The sequence below is a fragment of the Furipterus horrens genome, unplaced genomic scaffold, assembly GCF_987537825.1.
Source record: "Furipterus horrens unplaced genomic scaffold, mFurHor1.1.pri manual_scaffold_3, whole genome shotgun sequence".
Classification (NCBI taxonomy): Eukaryota; Metazoa; Chordata; class Mammalia; order Chiroptera; family Furipteridae; genus Furipterus; species Furipterus horrens.
Window position 1 is genome coordinate 167991429 of NW_028327173.1, and position 24706 is coordinate 168016134.

At 36.5% G+C, this 24706-nt stretch overlaps 1 protein-coding gene and 2 pseudogenes across 3 annotated transcripts in view; 1 reads left to right on the forward strand and 2 right to left on the reverse strand.

Annotated features, from left to right (window-relative positions):
* The window catches only part of DPP8 (dipeptidyl peptidase 8), a 54638-nt gene that overhangs the window by 18075 nt on the left and 11857 nt on the right, over positions 1–24706 (reverse strand). For all 3 annotated transcript variants that reach the window (XM_090270789.1, XM_090270788.1, XM_090270790.1), the window contains exons 7-16: positions 17886–17996; positions 16379–16507; positions 15572–15633; positions 11129–11229; positions 10275–10452; positions 9260–9419; positions 5579–5658; positions 2941–3093; positions 2530–2665; positions 19–164 (exon numbers count right to left, since the gene is read on the reverse strand). In XM_090270789.1, coding sequence (XP_090126915.1) covers positions 19–164; positions 2530–2665; positions 2941–3093; positions 5579–5658; positions 9260–9419; positions 10275–10452; positions 11129–11229; positions 15572–15633; positions 16379–16507; positions 17886–17996 — 1256 coding nt within the window. The remainder of the gene's footprint in view (positions 1–18; positions 165–2529; positions 2666–2940; positions 3094–5578; positions 5659–9259; positions 9420–10274; positions 10453–11128; positions 11230–15571; positions 15634–16378; positions 16508–17885; positions 17997–24706) is intronic.
* Positions 12395–13503, reverse strand: LOC150016655 (peptidyl-prolyl cis-trans isomerase D pseudogene; annotated as a pseudogene).
* On the forward strand, positions 21310–21652 carry LOC150016656 (small ribosomal subunit protein uS10 pseudogene; annotated as a pseudogene).

The window sequence follows — 24706 nt, forward strand, 5'->3', positions numbered from 1 at the left end:
GTAATAAAATATACCCACCTGAGGACCACCATATATGAATAACACAGTGGGGTATTTCTTTCCTGGTTGTAGGTCATGAGGTTTATAAAGCATCCCATACAACGTAAATCCAGTAGTACTTTCAAAAGAGAAAATTTCTGGAGGGGTATAATCAGGAAGAGGACCTGCAAGGAAACAACATACAGAGTCTGTAAGAGAAGTTGCTATGGGGGCTCTACAATCTGAGAGCAAGAAAAAAATAAATCTACAACCTCCCACACAAATAACTGACCATCTTCCTTTCAGGTTATAGGCAAAAAAAACAAAAAAAAAACAAAAACTAAGCAACATTTATATTTTAAAAAGAAAACCTAATGAACATATCAAATTATCTATGTCAAAAATAAACACACAGTATTTTGAATAATCTTTAGCGCCTAGGAGATATTTACATGCAGAACTATACAAATACTTTGTACTCAGTTCAGTGTAACTTACTGATGGTTAATACATATATCTGATTAGAAACTGGAAGCAAAAATTTAACTTAGACAATTTAAGCTGCTCAAGGCAGGTGCTCAATAAAATTTGTTTCTGATTATTAGAGAATAAGCCTAATCAGATGCCAGAAAAAAAGAAAGTCAGGGCCCTAGCCAGGTGGTTCAGTTTGGTGGAGCATTGTCCTAAACACCCAAAGGTTGCAGGTTCGATTCCTGGTCAGGTAGAGTATGGAGGCAACTTATCAATGTTTTTCTCTAATCCCCCTCCCTTTTCCTCTCTCTAAAATCAATAAACATATCCTCAGGTGGGCCCTGGCTGGTTTAGCTCAGTGGATTGAGCGTCGGCCTGCGAGCTAAGTGACGCTGGTTCGATCTTCCAGTCAGGGTACATCAGAGAAGGAAAACTCTGACTCCAAAAAACCTCCGCTGCCTTGCGGCATACCTCTTCAGGGGAAAGGCTAAGGGAGTAAACCCCGGCAGAAAATCCGGAGCCGGAGTCCCTAAGGCGGTTTGACGTTGTAGTCAACACCGGCAACTCCTGCGGCGCACCTGAACCCAAGCTGTATCGACTCCGTCTTTCCCTTGGACCCTTCAGCTGCGAAGAGAGGGGGGGTCTGCTGCATGGGCAACAGCAGACCCTCCATATTACCCTGCCCAGGCTCTGTAGCTTCAGCGTCATCGCATGATGTCGATTCAACACGGGAGGAGACAGATACCATGTCACTCCCGAGTCGGACTGCACAGCCATTCTCGGCGGTGCAGATAGACTCTTAAGCTACACCATCGTCTCTCGAGACGGACGGCTGCCGACGATATCCTCAGGTGAGGATTAAAAGTCTTTATCAGTCTTTGGTTCACCAAAGCTATACAGACCTATGCTAAGTCTGTGTATATTGGATGATGTTACAGTTTAAGCAGAAACCATCACCATATTACAAATTCTGCTTGTGCATGTCAGAATATAACTACACCCTCTGGTTTTATACAAATTCTTAATTCCTTGCAAATATTAATGCATGAAAATACTTAACAGGAAAAATATTGGGGGATATAGTGGATTAAAAGATACATAAAATCAGTCAATTTTTTAAAGAAATTAAGCATTTTAAAAATAAATAATTCATAGTGCTCCTCACTCCGATATTGAACAAGTGTTCTATCTTTTATTAAGATGGCCACTGCAAGTGTTTTAAAAGTTCAAGAAAGCTACCAGCTGGTTATTCCCTAAAGCTGGAGCTTCACTGCTCAGAGTATGACTAGTTCAGGGTACATTATCCTCAAGTTCATTTATTTATCTGGGTAATCATCCAAACATGTGAATAAATGACTTCCTGACCAATATACTATTTAAATCCTATTTTCAAAAAGACCTTCCAGCACTGGTTGGTGTGGCTCATTGGTTGGGGAGCATCCCACAAAGCAAAACGTTGCTGGTTTGATTCTCAATAAGGGCACATGCCTAGGTTTTGGATTTGGTCCTTGGTCAGGGCACATATAAGACGCAACAGATCAATGTTTTTTTCTCTTTCTCTCTATTTCTTTCTCCCTCCCTTCCCCTCTAAATCAATCAATTAATCAATCAATAAAAAAGGGGCATCCAGCCCCTTTATGTGAGGGTCTTCACATAAAAAATAGAAATAACCTGGCTGCTGTGGCTCAGTGGATTGAGAGCTGGCCTGCGAACCAAGGGTCACTGGTTCGATTCCCAGTCAGGGCACATGCATGGGCTGCAGGCCAGGTCCCCAGTTGGGAATGTGCAAGAGGCAACCACACATTGATGTTTCTCTCCCTCTCTTTCTTCTTCCCTTCTGCTCTCTCTAAAAATAAATAAATAAAGTCTCAAAAAAAAAAGAAATAAAAAATTTTAAGACCACCTATATCACTGGTAGTTGATAGAATAGGAGAGGTGGGATCAATCAGAAACCCAGCAGCTCAGGAATAGGTGGCAATGAGAGATGGAAAGACTGTCCAGGAAACAGGGAAATACACAGAGGCTTTAGAGCACTTCTGTACTAATATTACTTAAGATCAGGTTTAGGGAAATGAGTACCTGCTGAATCCAAAATGGTGGCCCAAAATTCCTTTGTTTTGCAAGTTGGGTCATCTTGAGGACTTGACAGCTTGTAAAGGGACACAGAGTGTGGATTCTTCTGGTTGCTGTACTTGCTTATAAAGAAGTCACAATGCTGAAGAAAAGAGAAACAGTTACTTTTTCCCCAGGGAAAACTACAATGACTATCTGCTACTACACCTGCAGTGATGCTACAGAAGGGGTGTATGAGTCTGGCCATTTACATATACACACAATACTGAAGTTAAGGCTAAACTTTTCAGTGTTTCCTAAGAGAATCATACTTCTGCGGCCCAATTTTGCCAATTTTCATATTGCTCCAAAGGAGTATTACATGAGTAGAGGTTTTTTCATACGGCAAGAAACCCTTTTCAAACAGGGACTTAATACCCGGCTGATGCAGCAAGAGTGGGAATAGCCGCGGTCGGTCAGCCTTGTCACTTCTCCAGGATTTATATAACTGACCACATACAGGTGATGTTCTAAAGGAGAGTCTTTGGTGCCTTCAAAATATACCAGTTTTCTGACTTCATCAACCTGGATCTGCCAAAATGACAACAACATAAAAATCAGTGCTAGCATGACCTTGGCAAGGTCAGTAATTCAACCAACAACCCCCAATGTTATTCAGAATCATTTGAGCCACCCTTTTGTTTATGCTTCTTTAAAAAAGTTTTTTCCGCAAATGTTAATAAGCTTGTCAGTTTTGTTTATGACTTATAGCTAAGAATAGAACCTATCCAGAATAAAAAAGGACACAAGAATTGTACACTATTGGTAGTTTCCTATATGGTCAGAATGTGTGCTTTTCTTAAAATACAAGAATCATTCCATTAAAATGACAACCTTCTACAGAAAAAATAATAGCTATATTTCAGCTTAGGTCAACCATTCATTCACACTTAACAGAGTCTAATTTCAGCATCTTATATATTTCTCAGTTAGTACAGTATTATCTTAGACAGTACTTTTTGGTCTTTTGTACAAATCTGCAAGTGTTTTATCTATTGGGCTGGGGAATAATTGAACTCAATCACAGTTTCAATACTGGTATAGTTTATAAATAAGTATGGATAAGATCTTTTAAGTCTTCATTCAGAACTCAAAAAAATTACAAGTAAATTCAGAGATGAATTCACTTAATATTTTTCCCAAGTCACAAGATTCTAAATAAATTACTTAAATTACTTGTTTCTTTTAACAATCCTTTATTATCCTACTCAAACAAATTTAATAAAATTCAAAAAATTTTTTTACAAACCAAAGAAAACCCAGATACATTTTTAAAAGCAAGTATTTTTAAATGCCACATTTTCTACAGGAAGCTGCTGCTTCTTCAATAAACATAATTGAGATTCTGTATATGACATACACAGAAACAATACAAGTGATAGGAAATGGAAGAACAAATATTCATGAAGTTTCCCAGGTATGTGTTAATCTATGCAAAAAGGTTGGGACTGGTTCTGCTCTTGTCCTAGCAGTTGGCAGACAGGTTTTTCAAAATTGAAAAAATAACTGGTTAATTCCTCACCTCCTAACTTTGTTCAACAGAAGTATTAGAATCACCCGAGGGGCTGTTAAACAGCTTGCTGAGTCCCACCACCAGAGACTCTGGTATGGCGTAGGCCCGAGAACTTCATTTCTAAAACGTTCCCAGGTGATGCTGATGCACTGTTTGTTGCTGGGCCAGGGACCAGACTTTGAGAACCACCCCTCAACAGGAAGAGGCACACAGGCTTAAAAGTCTCAAATCCTTACTCAATTATTACCATTATAAATCTTTGGGTGGGAACAAGGACACTGGCAAAAGTAAAGGAAAAAGGTAACTTAAAAAAAATAAAGCAAAAACAGAGGGAAAATAGAAAAGTAACAAAGATACAAACACATCACAGAAAGAAGCATGACATAAACAAAGAAGAAAGTTGATGTCCATCATGGCAAGTAGTAGAAAGACGTTTAAGTTGCCCAAATGAAGTTCAGGTCAATGTAAATATAATTTTAGGGGTTTCCTTAAGTATTACCCAATTATACTGCAGGAAGTTTACATTAGTGTAAGTTTTTGTTATCAAAACTTAGAATTCCACAATAAGACTTTTCTCATTTGACAATAACATCCAAGGTCCCTAAACAGAAAAGAAACTGTATATATAACCAGAAGGCCATACGAGACTCTCAGTGAAAATTAAGACTTTAAAGGTTGCCTATGATATTCTACAATTTTTACCAACGAAAACAAACCTGGGACCTGGATCTTCATTCTTTCTCCTTAGTCACCTTGGGGACTATGAATGAATTCTCTTAGTAGCCAGTATACACAATCCTTCAATAAATCTCCAAATCAATGTGAGGAAATCACAGGCCTTCACTAAATCCTGGTATCATACATCAACTTAACTGTATGTATCACACATATAAAGGATGCAGTTCTTAAGAGATCTCATGAAACTGACCACCTAACTGAAAGTTGAAACAAATATAAAGTACTATGAAAGGCAAAAAATATATATATATATAATTCATTAAATAACCACAGAAAGCTATATGCTTAGAGTGAAACAGAGGGTAGAGTTCCCCTTTGCTCTTACCAATCTATGCTCTGTATAACATCACTCTTTGCAGATGGTGAATGAAAGTTTAAATTTGTGAAATAAGATAAATAGGTGAATGAAGAAGAATCACTACCTCAAAAGTAGTAACGTAATTTCTAGTGTAGAAATGACATGAGTAGTTTGTAAGAGATTTAAAAGTAATTTTCAAACTATATCTTAATTTACAATTTTGCCAGACTTGAGAAGTATGTAGCCCTTGTTATTAAGTAGCAACTCTATATTTGAAAATGGTAATCTGTAATAACGAGTACACATCCAATATCAGGGCTATAAAATAGGTGAGATTTATAATTTAAACTAAGATTCTTCTTTTCTAACAACTTGAGTTCTTTTAGGCCTGAACTTAATTTTGCAAAACGCTGAGGTGATATGTAGCAGACGTTGACCAAACATATCAGCAGAATAAAAGAACATACGTTAGATCCATGCCGACCAAGAACTTCCCATTCACCGCTGGTAATTGCTATTTCCTCTTTGATAGGACACTTGAAATCACCTAAGGATAAATATAGTTATAATTCAGCATTTTACACTAAACTATAAGCAAATGGAACACTAAAGAATAGTATTCTACTCTTTTTGTCCAAAAAGGTACATTAAAAATTTCAAGTTATATCTGGGATAATGAAGATGTTTTGGAACTAGCCCTGGAGAGGGTGGCTTAGTTGGTTAGTGTCATCCTGATACTCCAAGGTTGTGGGTTCGATCCCCGGGTCAGGGTATATATAGTAGTCAACTCATGAATGCATGAATGGGTGGAACAACGAATAGATGTTGATCTCCTTCTCTTTCTCTTTACCCCCTCTAGAATCAATAAATAAAAAAAGAAAGTAATGTTTTGAAACTAGTTAAGAGGTGGTAGTTGCACAACACTGAATATACTAAATGCCACCATTCATTTTAAAATGGTTAATTAAAAATTTGAGAATTTCACCTTAATTTAAAAACAAAAAGATCTATAGTTAAAAAAATTCCAAGTTATGGGTCTTCACAATACTCTGGAATAATAATGGAATGATCCATGCAAATAAAGTGAAAAGAGCAAAATAGATTCTCATGACAAAGCCAGAGAAGAACTCAAAAGCACCTGCATTCAGACTTTTGGTTAGACAAAGCCTAATGGGTCAACAAGGCATTTCTTCTAGAAATGCAACAATCTACTTTAAAAGCCGCGGGAGGAAAATTTTAATACTTTTTCTCCATTTGCTAAAAATGAATTGGGTAGTACCATATTAAATGCCAACATGCCCATTTGTCTTTATGAAATTCTGTCTTGGTAGATGAGGCTCCCTCAGTGGCTTAAGGAAGAGGTTAAAAACTGGAAACTATTTCTCTTTGCCTAGCTGCTGCTAACTGCGGCTGTGGAAGTGACGGCTGCGGGAAGGCTGAGATGAGGAGATGGTACAGGGTCTCAACTAGAGCCACTCAAATTAGATACAAAAATTCAACCTAGTACTTTAAATTCGATGGCCATAAAATAAATATTATTTTATATACACATATATAAAACAAGTACTAATTGTTTTCACATTATAGCCACTTAAGGAAGAAAAAAGAAAGGAGGAGGAAAATAAAGGGGACATTAAAGAAAAGGAGAAAGACCTGGAGCAAGAAAGGCTAAGAAAAAAGGAGGGAAAGGGAAAGAAGAGGTAAACAAATTGAAGGGCCCAGAAATAGACGCTGAGAGGGAACAGTGGCAGGGTGTTCTGAGATGAATATTAACTGAGGTGACAGTTCTTCTTTTAAGTTATCATCTTTTTATTACTGTCCCTTAAGTATTTTAGTTAATTAATTACTATTCATAGCTCTCTGACCAGTCTTCATCATTTCATTATCTGGAATTCCATAAATGGATTTCATTTCTGAAAAACAGAAGATTTGACAGCACAATTTCACACTAAGGGCCATATTAAACTAAGGCTCTCAGGGAAGAAACTCTCCATCTTAGATATATAAGATCTTGCTCGTTTTTTAAAAAATTAGGCTAAGGAAAGGAAGAGAGTCATAGGTAGCATTTTCTATGCTAGTCCTAAGATATAGCTGTTTCCCAAATAAGAATATTTAAAAGGCCATGTTGAGAGCTGGCTGGTGTGGCTCGTGGATTGAGTGCCAACCTGCAAACCAAAAGGTCACCAGTTGATTCCTGGTCAGGGCACATGCCTGGGTTGCAGGCTTGCATGAGGTGGCCAATCGATTGTTTCTCTCCCTCCCATCCCCTCTCTCTAAAAACAAAACAAATAAAACCTTAAAAGAAAAAAGGCCATGTTGAAAAAACAAAAAACCCACACTTCTCCAAAGAAGATATACAAATGGCCAATAAGCACCTGAAAAGATGCACCATGTCACTAGTCATTAGGGAAATGCAAATCAAAACAATAATGACATATAACTTCACACCCACTATGGCAGCTATTAAAAAAAAAAGAAAATAACAAGTGTTGACAAGGATGTGAAGAAATTGGAACATTTGTTCACTACTAATAGGAATAGAAAATGGTGCAGCCACTATGGAAAAGAATACGATGGTTCCTCAAAAATTCAAAAATATCATTACCATATGATCCAGCAATTTCACTTCTGGGTATATACCCAAAAGAATTTAAAGCAGGGTTTCAAACAGATCTCTGCATACCCATGTTCACAGCAGCCAAAAGGAGGAAGCAACCCAAGTGTCCATGGACAGATGAATGGATAAGTAAAATGTGGTATATACATACAGTGGAATATTGTTCAGCCATAAAAAGAAAAGACTTTCTGACACATGTTACATGGACGAACCTTGAGAACATTATGCTAAGTAAAATAAGCCAATCATAAAAGGATAAATACTATATAATTCCACTTGAATGAGGTATCTAGAATAGTCAAATTCACAGATACAGAAAGTGGTTGCCATGGGCCGAGGGGAAGGAAGGAATGAGGAGCGATTTCTCACTAAACTGGGTATTTATTGGGTGGTTTCAGTTTTGGAAGATGAAAAAAGTTCTGGTGATGGTTGCACAACAATATTAATATACTTAATGCCATTAAACTGTATACTTAAAATAGTAAAGTTTTTAAAAGATTTTATATATTTTTTAGAGACATGGGAAGGAAACGAGAAAGAGAGGGAAACATCGATGGGTTGCCTCTCACACATGCCCCAACATGGGACAGAACCTGCAAGCCAGGTATGTGCCCTGACCGAGAATGGAAGGAGCAGAGATCTTTTGCTTTGCAAAATGATGCACAACCAACTAAGCCACACCAGTCAGAGAAAAAAAGTAAATTTTGTTATGTATATTTTACCACAATTTTTTCTTAAATGGCTATGTTGAGTCTGTTAAGTTACAAATAACAGTTAAGCAAATAATTAACACCATAAAGTGTCTACTATTCCAAAACAAACTCTATTATTCAAGTAGAAAACTATAACTCAATTTTTAAAAAACACAGGAGGATTCCATGTACCATTTCATTTTTCCTAGGCTTACACATCCATGTTGTATCACATTTCCTAGAACGAAAACCATTACTCTTTAAAGACAAGTTAACTTCAGCTGATACAATATTTAATTTCATTTGGGCAATATAATTATACCAATCTGAAGAGCTATAACTATAAATAAACTTCAGTGTATATGGCAACAATATAAAAAAAAACTAGTATGTAGAAATATCTAATAACTACATTTTTAAAAAGTTTTTAAAATCTAAAAATGATATGGCCTCACTTAAAGCAAATTAAAATTACAGTTAAGGCAAAAGTAGAAAGTAAAAATAAGTAATCTCACTACCCAGAGATTATCTAATTTTATTTAGTATATATCTGTCAAGAACTTTGTCAAGATGATAGAGAGGATGCCAACTCAACTCCTGGAATGTAATTTTCCAATTAGGGTTTGCAAATATTAAAATGAACATACTTGTATAAACAAAGCAAAATGCCTTTGTCCTGTATGCTTTTACACACACACATATTAATATTTTAGTTTGTATTGAGTTTAATGAAGTATTGATGCTTATAAAATATATAAAAGAGACAATACATTACCCTATCCCTCCCACCTTTTGCCCCCAACATTTTTTCTTTTTTAAATAAAAAAAGGATTTCTTACTTGGGGCAGGCAGCACACCACTGGATCGTTTATATTTGCTCTCCTTTAAAATGGATGTAATTTTATATAAATGACGAAAACCTGTTTTGCATTCAGAGGCAAAAATAAATTCAATTTCATCTTCATGACTTTGGGGAAAAACATGAAAGATGTCATGGATCTGTAAAATGAATAGCTTAATTTACTATACACATTAATGAAATACTACATAAACAATTCAATTAAGCTAGAGAAAGACCTGATAAACATATTCTGAAGTATAAATAACTGTTGGTGCTAGGGGCTACGATATATTTACAATCATGGATTTCGCTTGGGCCTTTCAGATTTATCTTACTTTATTCAAAGACTTCATCCACTGAGAAATAAAGATTTCCAAATGGAGAAGAAAATGCCAGAAGCTTTTTCTCACTCACCATTTGTGTAATCCTTTGAAACATGGCACGAGGCTTGTTTAAGGATATAAATATTATTACAGAAATGATTAGAAAAAAACCTTTTTTTACATTTTTTTTCCAAAGGGAACTAGTTTAACAGTTGAAGGGAAAACAGATGTTTGTTTTAGGTGAATCTTATAAAGCTTACATTCAGCAAGGGAGTGAGCTGGCTTTATTTATTTTGTATGTTAAGTTTTTCCTACTAAATTAGAAAATGCAAAATTCAACCCCAAAGTGGTATATTTTGATAAAGTTTGCCAACGAAAAGAGAAACTTTTCGAGACAGGACTCATGGTCCTCTAAGGGGTACTGATGAGGCTGTATGTTCAGTGTCTGATGTGTCCGGGAGAAAGGGGGAACCTGCAGCCACAGAGATGTCACTTCAACAGCATCTAGTTTCTACCTACACCATTTCATTCCTCTAAACAGAAACATCATTGCAATTTGAAACATCAGAACTAAGCAAGTAATATTCACGTTACTTTGAACTTAAAAAATTTATTTTGATACTCTGCTATAAAACCTCACTTGCTGTAGCATCCTGAGAAAACATTTAACCCAGTACAGAACAGGCATACATTTATCCAGATGTCTGTTGTTTCTTCATAGATAATCAGTGGCGTCACAGAGTCAGGCACTGACTCAATGAGTCTCTGTCTCTCCATGGCATCATCTTCTACTGGGATAAATAATTCAGGTGAGATCAACACTATCTGTAGGCGAGTTTGGGAGCGATCTAGCAGGATGGACCAAGCACTATTTAAACAAATAAAAGAAAAGCACCAAAAATAAAGCAAGGTCTCAGAAAATGAATATTCCCCTACTCTCTCCCCTAGCGCCCATCAGTTATTTCTATAATCATAATGAAAACATTGCTTTAGTATATGTTAAACTACCCCTTACAAATGGCTAATTAGAAGTCTTAACTTACTCTATATTTACTTTTGAAAGTTAAGCTTGAATAGAGGTTTTAAAGTGCTTTTCTTTAAATTTCCAAAATCACAAAAGGCCTTTGAAATTTTCCCCCTTTAGCATCAACAAATGCCAGTCTTGTAAAACTGTGATGTCTACATTAGACACAGAACTATATGTAATCATCTTCACATGACTCTACAAATATTTCTGCTTAAATTATACAATGAAAAAATACACATTTACATGTGAGCCTTAAAATCGTACTGTTTTGAACCACAAATAATGGAAACCATGACTGGCTAAGTAAAAGTCAATTAAAATGCAATGCACCTATGTTTATAGGATTACAAATCCAAAAGTCCATTTAGTTTCAAAAAGTTCATCGTGTATAAATAACTACACTGCATGCTTACATGTGAAGGCAGCTCCAACTGAAAGGCAGAACTAATAGCACAGATGTGTCTAAAGTGCTGGATCCTAAATTATTTGTAAAGAAGTGACAATTTAGTATACGTACTATTTTCCCTCTGGAGTCCAGCCAGCTCTGGCAATATATTCAACTCCTTCAAAAAGAATCTCGAAAGGCTGAATTAGTTCCTTATCTATGACATCTATAATCTATTAAAAAAAGAAAAAAAATCTAGTTATAAAAGAGTCAGATAAATAATTAGCTTATTAGTCTACCTAAATTATCTTTATTAACATGATACTTTTTCAGACTCAGGCATTTAAAAAGGCACACAGGATATAGCAAAACCAGCAGTTGTGGGTTACCTATGCAGGTGGCTCTTTATGACTAAAAAGTTCTAACCAGAAGAATTAGCACAGCCTGTGATGGTTGCCAGAAGAGGCGGGAAGGCCGAAGAGCTGGGTGAAAAGGGTGAAGGAATTAAGAAGCACAGATTGGTAGTTACGGAGCAGTCACAGGGATGTCAAGTACAGCACAGGGAATACAGTCAGTAAGACTGTAATAACTATATACCGTGCCAGATGGGTACTCGAAATATCGGAGGAACCTCTTTGTAAAGCATATGACTATCGAACCACTATGAATACACCTGAAACTAATATAAAATAATATCGAATGTAAACTGTAATTGAAAAACAAAATGATCCTTGGCCAGTGTGGCTCAGGTAGTTGGAGCGACGTCCCATAGACCAAAAGGTCACAGGTTCAATTCCTGGGCAGGGCACATACCCAGGTTGCAGGTTCTATCCCTGGTCTGGGCATGAATGAGAAGGCAACCAATCCATGTTTCTCTCTCTCACATTCTCTTTCTCTCTCCCTCTCTCTCTAAAAGCAACAAAAAAATGTCCTCTGGTGTGGATTTAAAAACTTAAAATAAAAAATAAAAAATTAAAAAAAATTAGCACAGTTTAAGTGTTTTCCCATGAGTTTATACTAACAGAACTCTTGCTAATCACTGGTAAAAAAAGAGTTCTGTGAGAAGGCAACCACACAGTGATGTTTCTCTCCCTCTCTTTCTCCTTTCCCCTCTCTCTACAAACAAACAAATTATTTTAAAAAAAGTTCTAATTCCTTTAGACTCTACTATCTATGAAAAATAATAGTCCTTAGTTCCCTAAATTTTATTTTATTTATTACTTGTAACACTTTTATTAAGAGTGAACCAGTATCAGTATTCCTGAATTATAAACAATGGGGAACTGAAATATCAAAGGAAACACATCAGAGATCATATATAATAAGACAAAATCCCTTAAATTTTCTTACTGCCTTAATACATCAATGTGTAATATTTAAGCATAACTGAATTTCTTATTAAGCAAACATTTTTGCATGCACTGCCTTGTCTTTATTTTTCTGTGCCTTTATCTTTTGTTTGACTTTCAGCAATTATGTCTGAATAGTTTTATCTTCCTGTGCTATCTCCTGAGCTTTCTTAATATCAGCCAATGTTTGGTTGTATTCTTTTGGTCCTTGCCATCCTTGAGCTCGGTGGTACAGTGCTTTGGTACTTGATGGGTCTATTTCAAGGGCCTCCAAAACTGTCAATTGCTCCCTGTGAATTTGACATCTTCAGTTTACAAGCACCAATATTCAGCAAGCAGCTAAAAGTTACAAGCTGTAGCCTCAATCTATCTGCTTTCTCAGTATCAGTCTTTGAACCTTCCATATATCTTAAAACCTCTGTATATTTTTTAATGGCCATCTCCCAGTTCTGGGATTTGAAAAAAGTATTTCCAATTTTTAAAAAGTCCTCTGTTATTAATAATATTTTATCTACATCTTTTAAGTCTGTATCTGCATCCTCAGGGAAATCTGGATGACTATCACCAGAACCATCTCTTGGAAAAATTCCCCAATCGTTCCTTTATTTCAATACTCCACATTCTGCAATAATGCACAAATTGGCAGGTTTTTCACCTTTCACGTCTACATTTTCCAGAATTCTTGCCACACCCATTCCTTCAACTACTTGGTCAAATGCCACATTTTTCCCATCCAAATGAGTAGCTGGAACTGTTGTGATAAAGAATTGAGAATCTTTTATACTGCAGTCTGTATTTATCATGCTCGATAAACCCTCCTGGTCATGCTTATAACAGAAATTTTCATCTTCAAACTTTTCACCAGAAATATTTTGAGCACTTGTCCCATTCTGATTTAAGAAGTCTCCTCCTCGAATCATAAATTTCTTACTAATTCCATGGAATGGGCATCCTTTGAAATGGAAGTTTCCCAGTGGTGGATCTAATGCCTTTTTTCTCCTGTACACAATGTAAGAAAATTTTCTGCAGTTTTGGGTACAATATGTGCAGACAGTTCTTAGACAGCTGGACCAACTCACGCACATCTGATGTCCTTGTCAAAGAAAACTCGGGGGTACTGGAGTTGGAAGGTTTAGCTTGTGTGGACCAGTGTGACATTTTGACTTGCAGACATGTTTGAAGGTGGGTTTGGAGCATCTTATGGCCACCTGACTGCTGAAACCCAAACCTAGTTCCCTATATTTTAGCCTAAAATATTATTTTTATAATATATTAGTGAAATAGTCCTGGATTAGCAAGCTTTTTTTCTTTAAATGTCTAGCCAATGCAATTTTTAAGTTTCTTTTTTTAATGGGCAAAGATCTGATTAAACTGTTCTCCAAAGATAATATACTAATGGCCAATAAGCAGATGAAAAGATGCACAGTATCATTTAGCCATCAGGAAAATGTCAATCAAAACCACAATGAGCCCTGGCTGGCGTGGTTCAGTGGAGAGAGCTGGCCTGTGAACCTAAAGGTCACCAGTTCGATTCCCAGTCAGGGCACGTGCCTGGGTTGTGGGCCAGATCCCCGTTGGGGGTGTGCGAGAGGCAACCAACTGATGTGAGAGAAAAAGCATCACTGGTGTTCCTCTCCCTCTTCTTCTCCCACCGTTCCCTCCCATCTCTCTCTCTCTTAAAAAACAACAACAACAATAAAAAACCCACAATGAGATACAACTTCAAATCCACTAGAATGGTATAATAAATAAGATGAACAATAATAAGTGTTGATGAGGATGTGGAGAAACTGGAAAACTTATACACTGCTGGTGGGAATATAAAATAATGCAGCCATATTGGAAAACTATTTGGTAGTTCCTCAAAAGGCAAAACAGTTATCATATGACCCAACAATTCCACTCCTAGGTATCTAGCCAAGAAAATAAAACTGTATGTCCACACATTCATGATAGCATTATTCATAACAGCCAAAAAGTGATGAGATAAATAAAATGTGCTATATCCATACAATGGAATATTAGGTGATAAAAGTTAATGCAGTACTAATATATGATGCAGCATGGAGGGAGCTTCAAAATGTGATGCTACACCGGCAGGGCGCTCAGTTGGTTAAAGCGTCATCTTGATACGCCAAGGTTGCAAGTTTGATTCCCAGTCAGGGCACATATAAGAAGCAACCAATAAATGCACAAATAAGTGGAACAACAAATTGATGTTTCTCTCTCTAAAAATCAATAAATAATTAAAATAAAAATAAAAAAACATGAGGCAAAGTGAAATAAACCAGACTAGATACTATGATTCCATCTATAGGAAATATCCAGAAATGGCAAATCTATAGACAGAAAGAAGGTTAGTGGTTGCCCAGAGCTGGGGCATGGGGAGGTTAGAGGGTAATGACTAAGGGGTGTAGGGTTTCTGTTTTGAGATGATGAATGTGTTCTAAAATTGACTGGGGTGATGGTTGCACAACTCTGTGAATATACTAAAAGCCATTATAAACTTTAAGAGTAAATTATATTGCATGCAAATCAATAAAGCTGTTTTAATAGTCTTAATTAAGTTTACAATTAATCTGTGTGCATTCAGCTTATAAGCATTTGATTGTCCAAATGGAAAGCAGCCCTGCAAGAGAAATGTGGGATATTCAGTATACCATTAACAGCTGTGGCTGGTGTGGCTAAGTGGATTGAGTGCTGCCCTGTGGAACGGAGAGTCACCAGGTCAATGCCCAGCCAGGGCACATGCCTGGGTTTCAGGCCAGGTCCCCAGCTGGAGGCATGCAGGAGGCAACTGATCAATGTATCTCTTGCACATCAATGTTTCTCTCCCGCATCGATGTTTCTCTCCCTTTCTTTCTCCCATCTCCTTCTCCCTCTCTTCCCCACTCTCTAAAAATAAATAAATTCTTTAAAATATATATATGCCATAAACATATATCCAACACAGAATGTAATTCACCAATCAATAAGCAGTATTTTAAAAATACTGATCTGGAAAATTAACAAAGGCAAAGGGGAGAAACTATTGGAAAGGAATGGTGTATGTGCATATCCCCATATTCCTATTTTGGGAAGCAGCAGAAAGTTTTCAAGTAGAAAATAAGGTCAACCTGAAATCATGATCAACAAGCCTCCAAAATGATAGTATACCTAAGATCTCTATTAGACTGATTAGTCAAATGACACACAAAAAAAAATCAAACCAACATTTTATACTTACCCTTCCTTCAGGATCAATCATTATTTCTGACATCTTAAAAGTGACTTTTGGATTTGCTGTGCCTTTAGAAAGAGACATAAATGAATAGTAATGCATATTCAAAATTACTGAAATTTTGTGAGATTAATCCTCTTTACACTTCAGTTAAGTCATACTATAGTGTCTGAGCTTTATTACATAAGGATTTCAGAACTCCATTGCAAAATCTTAGTTTTTATATTAAAAAAAAAAAAAAGAGGCTGCCTGGCCAGGTAGCTCAGTTGGTTAAAGTGTCATTCCAATATGTCAAGATTGTAGGTTTGATCCCCAGTCAGGGAACATACAAGAAATCAACCAATGAATGCATAGATAAGTGGAACAACAAATTGATGCTTTTCTCTCTCACTCTCTCTCTAAAAATTAATTTAAAAATAAATAAATAAATAATTTAAAAAGAGGCTGAAAAACGTCAACAGTTAGTATGAAATAAAGTGAAATTTTGTATCATTTTGAAATGCTATAAACAGCAAAATGGTGGAAAAAAGTACCAATTTATTAAGAACTTAATCCCTTTAAAAATAATCTTTATTTTCTAGCAAAGATACCTTTTTATTCATTCCCTGAAATTACCAGTTTTGTGTACTTCTCCACCTTTGAAAACACTTTAAAAGGATCAGCCTGTAATTAAATCTACTTAGTGATACTTAACAAGCCATCCCTACTAAGGGTGTAAATAAACAATGTTGACCATAACGTTGGATACTTGCAGAGATTCTTGCTTGGAAAGTAGAAATGAGTGATTATAAAAATGCCAATGGAACTTAGTACCTGTTTTAGGGTAACGAAATGAATCTGCCCTTCTTGTTTCCAACATAGGGGATGTAACATGAATAATTTCCACCTCAGATTCATCATTTTCTTCATACAAAATTCTAAGAATTTTGCTGCCACTGGGAGCTAAAAAGGAATTTAAACATTGAAAATTTAGAATTATGCCAGAAAGCAATCATAACTGACCATTCCCTCTAGTATTATATTTTCCAAGGGAAAAATAATTTATATATAAAATACACTACCTTTTATGTATGAAAATATCACTAGTCTTTGCAGTAGCAAGGTGAGTTACTGCTAAGCCATTTTTACTAGTTAATAACTGTTAACTCCTTTTGGAGGGGAAAAACTGAAGATAATTATGTGTGTGTGTGTAATTAAAACAGGAAAACACAAGTGAAAAACTTTGGTCCTTGTATATATTATTAACATGTATTTCATATTGAAAAATGAATTATTTAATTACATTTGTAATACTTCCTATAACTAAATAAATGCTATTTAAAGAGTCCAGCCTGGCTGGTGTGGCTCAGTAGACTGAGTGCTGAACTGCGAACAAAGCTGATCCCTCTGATTCTGGGCCAGGTCCCCAGTTGGGGGCGTGCGAGAGGCAACGGATCCATGTATCTAACACAGTGCTGTTTCTCTCCCTTTTCCTCCCTCCCTTCTCTTCTCTCTAAAAGTAAATAAACAATATCTTTTTTAAAAAAGTCTAGTTTTTTTTTAATGGTTTCTCTAATTCATGTCAAATTTTGCTCTAAAAAGTACAATTATAGCAAAACATTTTACATCTTAAAATGCCCAAATCTAAGACATGGCTTAAAAATAATTTTTCATGGTCACTTAGAGAAGTGTTCAGATGCTAGCTGTAACAGATCAGTGAGTGAGTCATGAAATCTATTAATGGGTCATAATCAGCATTTAAAAAATACAACAGAAAAAATTTTACAAGAGTATGTTACAGATAAGTATAAGTATTGCTTCATAAAATTTATTTTCTAGTTTTGTACCTATAGTATATTGTACAATGTATTAGAACGTAAAGTAAATTTCTCAGTGGGTCACAGTCAGCCACTGCTTTAGAAAGCTGTTTCTCAAGCAGTATAATAGTTGTAAATTTACCAAGAAAAAAGAGGAATTTGTGCCTTTTTCTGATCCTACACTAATTGGGCCACTTGTTCATAAATATTCATTAGTTAATCCTACAACTAATTAAGGTATGGTATTTTTGTATTTTGCCACCAATATTACCAAGACCAGCTTGTAGATGAAAAACTGGCAAGAGGAGTTGAAGGGTCTAACCAATGAAGCAGAATACCACTGTTTTTATTAGAATTCATTATGGTGGGATACAGCCTATATATTCTAAATAAGCACTAGTAGAACCCAACCTCCACTTCAGAATCTACAAATCAGGACTTAGAATCTGTGCACTTAAGTAACTGGTAGTTAAATCTCCTAATACTTTAAGTGAACTATAATATATTATTTTGAATCCCCTTACTTGTTTCAGCTTCTGGACACCACCAATAGCCAGAATATCTATCAAATTCTTCTTGAAGAACAAAGGTAGCAACTCCAGCTGATCTGGGATCCTCTTCCATGTTGGCTAGTTCTAGACAAACATAAAAGGCAAAATTATCATAGGAAGTTCTCTGCCTTTTCATGGGTACAAAGCAGAATGATTCATTTTCAAAGGCAGCTGTAGTATAGTGGTGAACTCTGGAGCCAAATGGACTGAATTCAAATCTGGGCTCCATCATTTACTGACCGACATTGGACAAATGACCTAATCTCATTCCACTGAAGTGTCCCGTTTGTAAATGGGAATAAGAACCTACATTTTAAGGTTGTTTTGAGGATTAAATGAATTCACAAAAAGCACTCAGAACAAAGCTTGAACCATAGTATATGCTCCATAAATGTTATTATTTTCCAATTTAGCTAAAATCATGGAAAAAACATGTAACGGGTCATGTTGCTTATATCTCTCCTATACAGAGAAGTACATCTTTAGACCTAGAATGGGTCTTACAGATCATATAATTCACGACTTTTCCTCCCTCTCCTTTAACCAGAGCAGCTCAGCTTTAAACTGTCTTATACTTAAAGTTTCAGCAAATAGTTTGAGGGTAACTTGTGCTTTAAAAACAAAAACAATAAAACCACAAAGCCATAATTATATAAGATTTATGACATGGGGAAATGTTTACAATATTCTTGAATTAAAAAAAAAAATTATAAAATGGCATGCACACTATTCCATTTATAAAAATGTTACACAAATATATATTTTAAAACATATTGGGATTTAAACCAAAATGTGATTTTCTTCAAATAGTGAGACTATGGACAGGCTTTTTAAAAAAACTAGGTTAGGACTTCTGGCCAAGATGGAGGTGTAAGTAGACACGCTTCACCTCCCTCCACAACCATAAGAAGGAATACAACTACCTCAAAATTAAAAACAAACAGAACTATGAGAAAATCAAACTGCATGGAAGTCCAACAAAGATATAAATAAGTAATACTCATTCAGACAGTTAGGAGGAGCGGAGCCCAAGTGGAGAGGATGTAGGTGACTGTGGTGTACATTGGCAAAAGCAGCAGCAGCAGCAGCAAGGCAGTGGCTGTGCTGGGCCAGCGGAAAGCACAGTCACACATTAGAAAAGTTGGGAGGGACACCTGGGGAGCGATCGCAGCCCCAGACCAGACCGCACAGCTCACGGTTCCAGCACCGGGGAAAATAAAGCCTCATTGCCTCTGATTGTGCAAACCAGTGGGAGTTCAGGTGGTGGAACAAACCACTGGACTCTCAGCAGTGTCCGCTTGTTTAGAGGGCCCCCACAGTCCTAGTACATCCACAAATCCACCCACTCTGGGAACCACAACCAGGGCAACAGCTAGAGGCATGCCAGTACCGTATGGGAAAGCGTAGAAGTGCCTGGAAAGGGGGCGAGTTCTGAGCAAGCAGCATTGTTCCCTCTCAGACCCCTCCCTGACATACAGCACCACAACGTGGTGAAACAGGTTGCCCTGTACTGACGAATACCTAAGGCTCCAGCCCTTACAATGAAACAGGTGCAACAGCTCTACCTAGACACAGAGGCAAACACAGGAGTGCAGTGGGAGAACTAAGCAACAACGAAATAGCCAACATAAAAGACATAGAGTTCAAAACACTGGTGATAATGATGCTTACATACTTGACAGACATGACTGAGTATGGCAAACGCATAAGGGAAGAAGTGAAGGCTATGCTAAATGAAACAAAGGAAAATCCACACAAAACCAATGGTGAAGGGAAGGAAACCAAGATTTAAATCAATGATTTGGAACATAAGAAAAAAAGTCAACCAGTACAGAATGAGGAAACAAGAATTGAAAAAAATGAGGAGAGGCTTAGGAACCCCTGGGACAACTTTAAACATACCAACATCCTAATCATAGGGGTGCCATAAAGAGAAGAGGAAGAGCAAGAAATTGAAAACTTATGCGAAAAAATAATGAAGGAAAACTTCCCTAATTTGGTGAAGGAAATAGACATACAAGCCCAGGAAGCACAGAGTCCCAAACAAACTAGACCCAAAGAGGACCACACCAAGACACATCATAATTAAATTGCCAAAGGTTAAAGATAAAGAGAGAATCTTAAAAACAGCAAGAGAAAAGCAGAGAGTTAGCTACAAAAGGGTTCCTATCAGACTATCAGCTGATTTCTCAAAAGAAACTTTGCAGGCAAGAAGGGACTGGCAAGAAGTATTCAAAGTGATGAAAAGCAAGGACCTACAACCAAGATTACTCTATCCAGCAAAGCTATTATTTAGACTGGAAGGACCTGTAAAGAGTTTCCCAAAGAAAAGTTAAAGTAGTTCACCATCACCAGCCCATTATTATATGAAATGTTAAAGGGACTTATTTAAGAAAAAGATCAAAACTATGAATATTAAAACTATGAATATTAAAATGACAACAAACTCACAACTATCAAGAGAATCTAAAAAATAAAAACAAACTAAGCAAACGACCAGAATAGGAACAGAATCATAAGTATGGGCATCATTTGGAGGCTTATGAACTGGGAGGGGGAAGGGAGAGAAATGGGGAGACTGTGCAGGGATTAAGAAGCGTAATTGATTGGTACAAAATAGAAAGGGGCTGTTAAGAATAGTATAAGAAAGGGTGAAGCCAAAGAACTTAACAGACACAATCCATGGACATTAACTAAGTCGGGGAGGATTGCTGGAGGAAAGGGGGTTACTGGGCAGAGGGGAGCAAAGAGGGAAAAGAATGGGACAACTGTAACAGCATAATCAATAAAATATACTTAAAAAAATAAAAATAAAAAACTGGTTTATACTTTATAAAATCTTTAGTGTACTTTTTATATTTGAAATATGCATATACTTGTATAACCACACCCTATCAAGATACAGAATAGTTCCAACACTCCAGAATGTTTTCTCATGCCCCTTCCCAGGGAATGTAAGTTCCTGCCCAGAAGCAACTGTTGATCTGACTTCTATCACCATAGGTTAGTTTTGCATACCCTAGAATCACATATAAATGAAAGTATACAGTATCTATTTTGTGTCTGTCTGCTTTTTGAGATTCATCAATGTTGGTGTATCAACATCATGTTATATCAATGTACCAGTAATTCCTTCCTGTTTATTGCTGGATGGTATTCTACTGTATACCACAGTTCTTTCATCCACTTATCTGTTAATAGCCATCTGAGCTGTTTCCAATGTTTGCCTATTATGAAGAAAGATGCTATGATCATTCTTGCATAAGAATCGTTGTGGCTCTTTGATAAAGATGTTGTAGCAGCTGCAGCAGGGTTCTGTTCTGCCCGCTCTTGCTTCTGGCTTACCGCTGTTTGCTCTCACCAAAGAACAAGTCAGTGAAGAAGCAGTGTTGCAGCCATGGCTTTTAAAGATACCGGAAAAACACCACTGGAATCAGAGGTGGCAATTCACCGACTTAGAATTACTCTAACCAGATGCAATGTAAAATCCTTGGAGCATGTGTGTACTGACTTGATCAGAGGTGCAAAGGAAAAGAACTGGGAAGTGAAAGGACCAGTTCAGATGCCTACCAAGACTCTGAGAATCACTGTAAGAAAAACTCCCCGTGGGGAAAGTGTTATTGAGTTGGGATCATTTTCAGATGAGGATCCACTTGCACAGTCCTGAGATTTTTAAGCAGATTACTTCCATCAGTATTAAACCAGGAGTTGAGGCTGAAGTAACCACTGCAGATGCTTAAATCAGCCTTTTAAATAAATTGACCATCAGTTGTTAGGAAAAAAAATTTTTTGAGAATATATGTTTTTATTTCTCTTAAATAATGACCTAGGAGTGAAATGGCTGGATAGTAAGTATATGTTTAACTTTTAAGAAACTGCTAATTCTCCAAAGTATTTGTATTATGTCATATTCTTAGTAGAAATGTATGATGAAAAAGCCTCTCCAATCTTTGATGTTCTTCATCCTTTTCACTTTAGCTGGTCTAATGGATATGTAGAGCAATATATCACAGAATTTATATATTATTTTTATTTGTCTATATTTTCTATATATTGTCTGAAATGAATGGGTAGTATATACCAATAATCTCTTTTCCAAATTTTTTTAGTTCTTACGTGTTTGAAGCACTGGCTGGTGCCGCTCAGTGGGTTCAGCATTGCCCCACAAACCAAAAAATTGCCAGTTCAATTTCTGGTTGGGACACATGCCCAGGTTGCAGGCCAGGTCCCTAGTTGGGGGCATATAAGGCGAAACTGAATATTTATTTCCCACACAAATGTTTCTTCCTCTCTCCCCCTCCCTCCCTTCCCCTCTTTCTAAAAATAAATAAATAAAATCCTTTAAAAAAGTGTTTGGAACTCAGAATTTTGGGGATTTTTCATGTATTATGTATCTACCATATAATTATATAACATCTCCAGCCATATAATTATGTAATATCTCCAGCAGGGTAATCAAATACCCTGTAATCTAATACACCAATATTCCTGCAGCAAATATGTGAATCCCACTATGTAGGATTAAAATTATAAATATCCTCAGGTCAGGTCAGGTCAGGTTTTTGCCACCAAATGAGTTTTAGCACCGAGCTAATGAAAACTGATCTGAGTTTTAAAGTTTTTTAAATCTTGGAATTAATGATATAGCCAAAACCAGTGCTCAGTTTTCTTGGATCTTTCAACTACCCGAAGGTATATCCCCAAAATTGTTTTATATTTTGTTCTCCTTTATATACGAAAATAAGTAGCACTCATTTGTATCTCCCTATTACTCATTACAGACATTAATTATTAAGTTATTAAATGAATAAGTGGTATCATCTTGTTCTCAATAAGACATGTGATTTGATAGTAGAGGCTGGCATTAGTATTACTTTTAAATTCCCCTAGCATACCACCCAGAGAATAAACACAAACACATGCACATGCTGACTGACTAAACCCACCTAAAGGCAGACTTTCACTTGAAAAGCTATTGTGACTAAGGAATAAGAATGATGAAGCTACTCTCTACATACCTTTCTATTTAAACAAACACATAGCACTTACTATGTTTCAGACAATGTCCTAAACACTTCACAAATATTAACTCATTAAAACCTTATATAAACCCTATGATGACATGCTATTAATTAACCTTTTTTTACAGATATAGAAACAAAGAGGTAGGTTACATAACTTAAAAGTCACAGAGCTAAAAGTTGGTGGATCTGGGACTCAAATCCTGAGCCTGGTTCTAGATTGTATTTTTAACTACTATACTAATCCTGAAAATAATAAATATACCACACATCTACATGTACACAAAAGAAGAAAGTAAAAACACTATTACAGAATTTTGTAGGGTCTCAGTGCTACTTTGAATTCTGCCAACCTTCACAATAATGCTGTGTGGGAAACAATTCTACAGAACAAATAAAAATAGACTATGCTTTAATTCTAGTTTCTTGAAGGCCAGGACTACATCTTATTCAATTCTGTACCCTTAGTTCCTGCCACATTGCGTAGCACACAGGTACTTAATGTATTTTTGTTGATTGATTAGTTAGAACAGATTTCCTGACTTCTAATTAATCTGTTATCAGAACTTTGCAGTCCCAGCCTCAAGTATAATAACTAGTATATAATGAGCATTCAAAATTTGTTGAAAGCATAAAAAAGTTGCTAGGATTTCCAACCTAGATTTACTACCAACCTAATCTTGCTGCTGCCATTGGTAGCTGTTCTAAATCCCTGACTTCAAGTGGAGAACCATTAAATACCAAAAATATGTTTTTTACTTAAAAATTTCCCTACTCCACCCCCTTTTCTCTACCCTATGCTCTAGTTTTAGGCCATAAAACCTATATAATTTCAACAGTCAAGCTTGGGTGTCCCTGTCTGTAGTCTCACGCTTCTCAAATATAACTTTCACAAAGTACTTGGAACAATTTAACTACAATACGACTCTGATCATACCACTCGACTGCTAGAACTTTTCAATGGACTCCATATCATAATAAAGACTATGTTCATTTACATGAGATGCAGTCTACCCTTGTCCTGGCTCTTCTCATCTGCCAGTATTATCTATCCCCACTACTTGACTCATACCTGACGCTTTAGGATCATCACATTGCTTCTAACTCCTCACACACACCATGGTACCTTCTGCATCAAGACCTTTCTCACACATTCCCCTCGCCTGGAGTGTACTAGCTACTGTACAGTCATTCAAGATCAGTTCAGGTGTCATCTCTTCTGGGAAGTCTTTCCTGATCACTACCCCTCCATGGTGCTCTCATAACACCCTGTATTTGCTTATCATCATTCCATTAAAAAAAAAAAAGATTTTATTTATTTATGTTTAGAGAAAGGGGAAGGGAGGGAGAGAGGGAGAGAAACATCAATGTGTGGTTGCCTCTCACATGCCCCAAACTGGGGACCTGGCCTGCATCCCAGGCATGTGCCCTGACTAGGAATGGAACCCATGACCCTTTGGTTCGCAGGTCAGCGCTCAATCTTCTGAGCCACATCAGCCAGGGCCATCATTTCTTTTAGTGGTCACTTGTTTATATCGTTTCCTTGAGGCCAGATCTATGTCTTATTCAATTCTGCATCATTAGTTCCTGCCACAATGTCTGGCACACAGGAACTTACTGTATTTTGGTTGACTGACAAATAGAACAGATTTTTTGACTACTAATTTAGTGGTCTTTCTATCAATTGTTCAGGAAAAGGCTTCTTCTACAATACTGATTATTCTAATGAAGAAAAAAGGTATGCTGTTAATACATTACTATGTTCTAAATAAC